The 7,694-nt window shown below is 36.5% G+C and overlaps 2 protein-coding genes across 2 annotated transcripts; both read right to left on the reverse strand.

Moving 5' to 3' along the window:
- Nucleotides 1–2,095: 2,095 nt before the first annotated feature.
- Nucleotides 2,096–3,810, reverse strand: LOC122304298 (protein FAR1-RELATED SEQUENCE 2-like). Its single transcript, XM_043116478.1, has 4 exons — nucleotides 3,257–3,810; nucleotides 2,920–3,107; nucleotides 2,714–2,806; nucleotides 2,096–2,622 (listed from the first exon to the last, which is right to left on the reverse strand). Exons 1-4 carry the CDS (start codon nucleotides 3,699–3,701, stop codon nucleotides 2,359–2,361), a joined length of 990 nt encoding a protein of 329 aa, XP_042972412.1. The 5' UTR covers nucleotides 3,702–3,810; the 3' UTR covers nucleotides 2,096–2,358.
- A 397-nt stretch (nucleotides 3,811–4,207) lies between these two features.
- LOC122304829 lies at nucleotides 4,208–5,291 on the reverse strand. The gene is made up of 3 exons (XM_043117097.1): nucleotides 5,101–5,291; nucleotides 4,640–5,049; nucleotides 4,208–4,230 (listed from the first exon to the last, which is right to left on the reverse strand). The coding sequence occupies exons 1-3, from the start codon at nucleotides 5,289–5,291 to the stop codon at nucleotides 4,208–4,210; spliced, it is 624 nt and encodes a 207-aa protein (XP_042973031.1).
- Between the last annotated feature and the right edge of the window lie 2,403 nt (nucleotides 5,292–7,694).

The following is a 7,694-nucleotide window of genomic DNA, read 5'->3' on the forward strand; positions in this document are numbered from 1 at the left end:
TCTCTCTCGATTCCTCCCTCAAAGGTTCGTCCGATTCATCCCGAGAATTCCGAACCCTAAATTTTTCCGCTACGTAATTTTTCAATTTTTTTTTTTGGTTGTCATTTTTTAGGCTGTCATTTATTTTTGTTGGTTGTCGAACGGGAATCTGTTGGTATGATGAACACTTCCCTCCCTCTCTACTTCTCGAGCGATTCACCCCTTAGAAGTGGAAAAACCCTAAATTCATTTCTCTGTTCGGTCTGAAACTATTAAGGTAAGATTTCTCTGTCCACTAGTTCATCATAATACTGTATGGGGGCTGTTTTTTTCCTGCGTATGATGACTCTTGTTCAGTTACTAGATCTATAATATTTACAAATTTCTGTTCATCTTGTGTTATTGAATTGCCCAGTAGATGCTTCGAATCTGATTTCTGTTTTTAGTTTGTGAATTTTAGTTTATGTGCTCTGTTATGTGGTCTATTGTGACACTTTGGTTAAGTTGGTGGGTAATTGGTATGTGGTGCATTGTCGAACTGGCTGAAGTGTATGGGTTTATGAGCACATTGAATCTTGGTGTAATAGATGCTCAATGTTATATATTATTTGCTGTTTAGGATGGAAATATCAGTTACTATATATCTTCATTGCAGGATAATATGCCATATCCTCCCGTGTAAAATTATCACCCAAGTGCAAAATGTTATATAAATATTTTTGTTAGACAATTTATCTCTTTGCAAAATATTATGCCATACCTCCCGTGTATATTTCTTCTCCCATGCATATATACACTGTTTAATATATACTCTTGACTGGTGGCTGTTTTTACTTCAATATTATGATAGAGAATGAGTTCTGCTTCTCATTCCGGATCAAGCTTGGAGAGACCACTTTGCTATTGTGGCTCCCAAGCGAAACTACGGATTTCTGGAAAAGCAAAATCTTTTGGTAGAAGATTTTTCAATTGTCCAAACTATAAGATGAATAAACAATGTGGCTTTTTTGAGTGGATTGATCTTCAAAGTGAGCAAAACACTTGCTGTAAGATGACGTTGGAGTTAGCTGAACGGAGGCACGAAAGGGTACTTCATGAGCGGCTGTGCACGGAGGAAGCCAAATTTACCGCATTGGAGAAGAAGTACAAGGGAGCGTTGAAAGTATTAAAAGTCTCATGGTTTTTTTTTGTACTAGTTTGTGCTGTATTTATTTCGTATCGAAGTGGTTGTAATGTCTATCGGCCAATGCTTCAGCTCATGTAACTCAACCCCTTTTGATGCTCATGACACTTTGATCAGTGGATGTAATAGATGTGTCATATGCAATTTTGTATATCCTGGGACAGTTAAGATGTATTTAAAATTTCTATTGTCTTTTTCCTGGGACTTTTGTATGTATTTAAAATTTCTTTACAAATTTCATGGGACTTTTGTAACACTTTGAAATTTCAGGTGAATTTTCTGGTACTTTAACGAGTTTGATCCTCTGTATATAGACCACTTGTGCTTATAGTTTGATGTATGAGGGAAATTATTACCATTTCTTTATGTGGTTCCAGTATATTAAGGTATGATTATTTGGGCTTCTGTTAAGCATATTGCTTGTACAATACAAATTTGGCAGTGTATTATTGGATACCAGCTTTTTGCCACCAATTGAATACTTAGTAGTCAATTTTTGCATCAGACAGAAGATTACAATAAACTACAATGCTACACGTTACCACATCATTGCACATTAACTCGTATAGATGTGTCATAGACACAAAATATGTAAGCCAAAAAGCTTGAAACGGATACCAGCATCAGGTCTTATAAGACAAATCCTCATACAATATGGTCTTTCACCACAATAAATACACCAACATCACCTAACAAACATCACCTAACAAATAACATCAATTGCACGCACACCTGTTGTGCTTACCAATTGGTCCATAGTTTCCCCAAGTCAAAACCCGTGCCGTAACAATCCCAATAACCTCACATCACATGACCTGTTAATAAATCAATGCTTATATTATGTATGCCATCAATTAAAATCCGTTTTGAGGGAAACACAAATTCTCCTGTAATCTATATATATATATATCTGAATCTTACATCATACATTTTTCAGCCACTTCCTCCTTTTATCCACTTAAATTCTCAGAGAGAATATACAAAATAGGATCTCATCTACAAATAACTGGCAAGCTGCCCAAATAATTCAGAGGGAAAAGCAAAATAGACCACATCATGTGGTGTACAAAAAATGCATCAGCCTCCTCCTTGTAAATACACCAAGTCACATGAAATATACAAACGCATTACATCCATGCGTTTGACCCATCTCCACCCAGGCCGCTTTGGTTGTGTGTCATCCAATCATAAAAAATCTATTTCCATCCAAATAAACAAATCTTGATCAAATAATAAATAATATTACTAAAATGGCCTAGATAAGTGAGAGATCTTACACTTTCTTGACTACCAACCATATGATGAACACTTTCTTGACTACCAACCATAGGATGAACACTTTCTTGACTACCAACCATATGATGAACACTTCCTTGACTACCAACCATAGGAGGATTACTTCCTTGACTACCAAAATACCACGACTGAACACTTTGCGTGGTCCCACTACTGTCCATAACCTGTTAATAAATACAGGTTATTAAAACACATTACAAATATAGACCTCCTTCAAAAAATATGCCAATCGTACAAACTATCCAAACATGATACCGTAAATTGTCCGTGGTTGGAATATGCATCTGCTTCTGATGGCCCAAATAAACTCCGTTTTGTGCCCATAGGTACTGTATCTCCTTCATCTCGCTAAAAGTGAAGTAAATAGTTATAACTCGTCATAAGGAATATATCCAAACTTTATCATAATGACACACTACGAAAATATTTATGTTTTTATTATCCCCTACTAAAACATGAACCTGTTTGCGTTTTTGAACCACTTGTGCTTTCTTCTGTTTGGCTTTAACCTTCCGCATTTCTGTCTCCATCCTGGATGCTCGTCTAAGAGACGGAGGTCTTCCTTTTCCTCTGACAACAAGTGGACTCTTGACTTGTTGTGAGCTACCAACTACAGCCCCATCTAGTATTGTAACCCCAGGTTCCGAAACTTTGCATTGCAAAAATATAATAAAAGATCATTTCCAATGTCAATCCAAAATAAATAGCAAATGTAAACCCAAAATTGTAAATACACATTTCAATATACAAAATAAAAAACTTTTCACAAAAATAAATTTCAATTGGTGGTCTTCAAACCTGTTTGGCCGCTAGATAAGGGTCGTTGGTTCTGACGATATAATCCAGTCATCTCTTGTATCTTCTTCTTTGCATCGTCAAAGTCCTTCTCAGATTCAACCGCATAATCTATCATCTCATAACACATATTCAGAAGAATGGATTGTCTATTACCATTTGGCCTTTCATCCCCGGCATCGTAGCTAGATCGGATTAAAGTGTATCTTCTCTTGATGTCCTTCCGCCATCGGTCTAAAATGTACCGATCTGGCAACGATTTTATACCGTTTGATTTGAATATAGACAAAATATGCCTACACAGTATCCCCCTCATCTGAAATAAACCACATGAACACTTTGCATTACAGTCATCGACATTAAAATCCACAAAATATGTAACCTGTTTTGTGAACTCCTGAATACGAACTTCATCTTCTACCAAATAAGTCTTCATTACACCATCCATTGTCTGTAAAGTTGGATCCAAATCAAGCACACCGATTACTTGCTGTTGAACTTCCTTAAATTTTGCATTCGTGTACAACAATTGAAATTTCTTTTCAATTGGCGATCTAGATACGCAGGGAATGGTGCCACTAAAGGAAAGAAACTCTGCTTGATTTTCATTCTCAATTTTCTTTTTTAGTGCATTGTCGAACTGGTCGACAAACTCTTTCAGATTTGTTTTTGAATGGACATAACCATCAAAGAAAGCATTCATACTCTCGCTACGCTGAGTGGTACTCATTCCCGCCCAAAAGTGCTCTTTTAGAAAAACCGGTACCCAATGCGCACGCTCCAAATATAAACTTTTCAACCACACATTCTCATGTAAGTCGTATGTATTAATAAACACGGCCCAACATTTTTCAAACTCCTTAATAGTTTGTGTGTCGTATACACATTTCATCAACTCAGTTTTCAACCCGCTTTTATATGCAGCATATGCCCCAAGCTTCTCAGGTGCCTTCTTCAGTATATGCCATAGGCAAAATCTATGTCGCGTTTCCGGGAAAACAATAGCAATTGCATTTTTCATTGCTCTGTCTTGATCAGTAATTATCGCCTTTGGAGCTACTCCGTCCATACATTGCAACCAGGTTTGGAATAGCCATGTAAAGGTCTCCGTGTCCTCATTGGAAATCAACCCAGCCCCCAAAAGAATCGACTGCCCGTGGTGGTTTACACCAACAAATGGTGCAAAGGGCATCCCATACCTATTAGTCAGGTATGTGGTGTCGAATGTCACGACATCACCAAAATACTTATAGGCTGCCCGACTACGTGGATCTGCCCAAAAAACATTTTTTAACCTCCCGTCATCGTCTAAATCCATCAATGCAAAAAATCCGTTATTCTTGTACTGCATCCTTAAAAAATAATCACGAAGTGCTCCAGCACCACCTGCACCAAGTCGTAGATGACGGGCTTTGTCGATGTAATTGCGACAATCCTTTTCCAGAAATGGCAGGTTCTCAAAGCCACCTGCACCAACTACAAGAGATCCGTAACTCTTGTTCAATCGGATACCCGCTAAGTCATTGGTGTCAAGGACTCTTTTAACTGTCTCACTCACTTCTCTGTTACATCGGTAGAAGCGAGATTTCTGTGGGCTGGTAACATGATTATGTGAATTATTGACTGTTGTCAACTGCATCTTTCCATCGACTCTCAAGGCATTTATCCTTGCCTTGCAATCTGTCTTTCCCGTCGGACGTGGGTTGGCAACATTGGATGTCTTAACCCGTGCCTTCCCTCCCCGTGCACAACCAAGAGTAACATATCTGACACTTTGATCCTCTGACCTCTCACTCCTTTGTGTCATCACCCCAAAACCGCATTGCTTAGCGTACTACTTATAATACCTAAACAAATCTTCAAACGAATTGAACTCCATGCCCGACTTTGGCTCCTCAATCATATCATCACCTTTCGACGATGGCACTACGTGTGATGTACCTGGAGTGCAATCGTCGATTTCCCGTTCACCTGGACTGCCATCTTCAGTTTCCCGTTCTTCTGGTCTATCCAATGCATGTTCTTCAAACTCTCCCATGCCCTGTAAAAGTTGTTCACTTTTATCTCCAAATGTTGAAAAAACACTTGGTAATGGCATACTAAATTAAAAAAACCAAAATTGACCATAACAAAATAATAAATACCTGGTATCATTTTATGGCACTACCAAATAAAAAATTTTTTTTTTATCTAAGCTTCACCACAGTAGAAACTCCTTAAAATATTACCAGAGATTGATGTATTCAGCCCACTTTTCAGGTAATCAAATCTACATATTGAAACTAATAGTTTATAATTTAGGTAGTGGAAGTAAACGATGAGGAATTAGTAACTTTCCTATGAAATAAGCTATATCTTGGTTCATAAAATAAAAGCATATTGCTTTCCATTCCCCAAATTTCTTCTCTTATGGCGTTCAACAAATTAAAAAAGGGAACATAAACTCCTTTAACAAAGTAGTTGCATAACAAGTTCATTAAACCAAATCATCTCCAACAGAAAAGAGCCAATAAAAAATCGTGCAAAGATTTCATGAGAAAAATTTTTATATATTCAAATCATTAACCAAATATTAAAGCCATCAATAACCGAATATTAAAGCCATTGTTTTATACTTGAATCACACCTTTACATTTTGTAGTTTACAACCAACGTAAAAACCAACATCAACCCAATATCATTGGCCTCCTACACGACACAAACCCGAGCAAACCCACACCACATTTGTATACAACATTTTCAAACTCCTCTATGGATTCACGTTCAACAATATATATTTACCATGTTCATTCAAATCCCACAAAACAGAGCCACATATATATCAAACAAATGGAGGAAAATCTGTTTCAGGTTTTTTGAAGCATGCAGATATAGATCCATCTCAGAACCAGAACCTGGCCGTGGTGGTGCGGCCGTGGTGGTGCTGACCCACGAAACTGACCACCCACGTCCCTGACCCGAGATGCTGGGCTAAACTGCTGGCCCGCGAATCTGACCCGAGCAGATGGCCCACGAAGCTGACCCGAGCTGATGGCCCACGAAGCTGACCCGAGCAGATGGCCCACGAACCGGACCCAAGCAGATGGCCCACGGATCTGACCCAATCTCAAGTGAAACCAACCTGACCCAAACAACGGTCGGCCTTTGACCCACTCCAACGCAGACCGGACCAGCCCGAGATCAACCCACCCACCGGCAACACCTCTCTGCACCAACGCCGACGTAGTCTTCCTCCTTTCAGTTCTGGGGGGCTCGCGAATGGAAGAAGCGGGAAATCAGGTGCCTTTCGGAAATGCTTTCAATCTGCACCGGTTTTGGTTTTCATTCGTTTCCTCTTTTTTTTTTTTTTTTTTTTTTTTTTTTTTTTTTTTTTTAAAATAGATGTTGACGTGGCATAACGCCACGTCACCCGACTGCGTGCCGCTTACATTTCCCGTTTGCATATAGAACTACTGTTAAAATTAAGCATGATCACTTACGATCTTATTATCACTTTTTTTTTCCTTTAATATATTTAAAACTTTTATTTATTTATTTTTATTTTATTTTACATATTTTTTTGATATCTTTAATCATTTAAAATTTTTTTAAAAATAAATAGTATAAGACTGATTAGAATATAGTAAATTTATTATTATTTTAAGAGTATTTCTATAGTTATCGAAACTTTTCTCTTGAATACTCATCTAATCATTTTTTTATGATTTTTTATTTTTTTATATTTTTAAATATTTTTTTATAAATAAAAAATTAACAACATTATTAAAAAAAATTTACTTAATTACTATGTAAAAAAAAATCAATTCAAAACACTTCTTAAATTCGAATTCAGGACCCAAATCATTTTTATTATTTTAAAAATAATAATGCTGAATTATTTATTTATTTATATTTTCACGAAAAATTCTTATTCATGGACTTGTGTGTGGCGACAAGGATAGTACTACCCCGCTCTCATAGAACGATAAAAATTAGTTATTTGAATTTTATTTTTCTTATATTTTTAATCCTTTTGAATATTTAAAAAAATTTTACAATATCAATAAAAAAAATACTTACTTAATTGATAAGTATTTATATATATATATATATATTGGGACCGAATAGCGATTCGGCAAAGCGGTACCTGTAGCAGAGAGAAGGACATCCGATCAATATTGTTATTCTTTTATCAGGTGGGGAAAATATGGAAAGGATCATGTCACGTGGTGTTGGGGACTCCAATTTTGGATCAGTGTGACAGTACTGCTGTAATCAATGCCAGGCGGCTCTACTCCCAAAAAAATAGAAATAATTATGCACATAATTAATGGGCATAGTTTTTCGCAAGATTCTTAATACATTATCAAAATCTTATTGTATTTATGTTATTTTTTTGAAAAAACATATATATATATTATAACATAAAATATAATATCATATTATCATTACAAATTTTTAT

This window comes from Carya illinoinensis, chromosome 3 (assembly GCF_018687715.1).
Source record: "Carya illinoinensis cultivar Pawnee chromosome 3, C.illinoinensisPawnee_v1, whole genome shotgun sequence".
Lineage (NCBI taxonomy): Eukaryota > Viridiplantae > Streptophyta > Magnoliopsida > Fagales > Juglandaceae > Carya > Carya illinoinensis.

Coding starts and splice junctions, on each gene's coding strand:
- LOC122304298 (XM_043116478.1), bottom strand. CDS start 3,701: ATGGATGGTGTAATGAAGACTTATTTGGTAGAAGATGAAGTTCGTATT. Junction 3,108..3,256: donor CTTATCTAGCGGCCAAACAG/GTTTGAAGACCA, acceptor TGCAATGCAAAG/TTTCGGAACCTGGGGTTACA. Junction 2,807..2,919: donor TGGTTCAAAAACGCAAACAG/GTTCATGTTTTA, acceptor CTTCACTTTTAG/CGAGATGAAGGAGATACAGT.
- LOC122304829 (XM_043117097.1), bottom strand. CDS start 5,291: ATGGGAGAGTTTGAAGAACATGCATTGGATAGACCAGAAGAACGGGAA. Junction 5,050..5,100: donor TCGTTTGAAGATTTGTTTAG/GTATTATAAGTA, acceptor GATGACACAAAG/GAGTGAGAGGTCAGAGGATC. Junction 4,231..4,639: donor TCATCTACGACTTGGTGCAG/GTGGTGCTGGAG, acceptor AACGCGACATAG/ATTTTGCCTATGGCATATAC.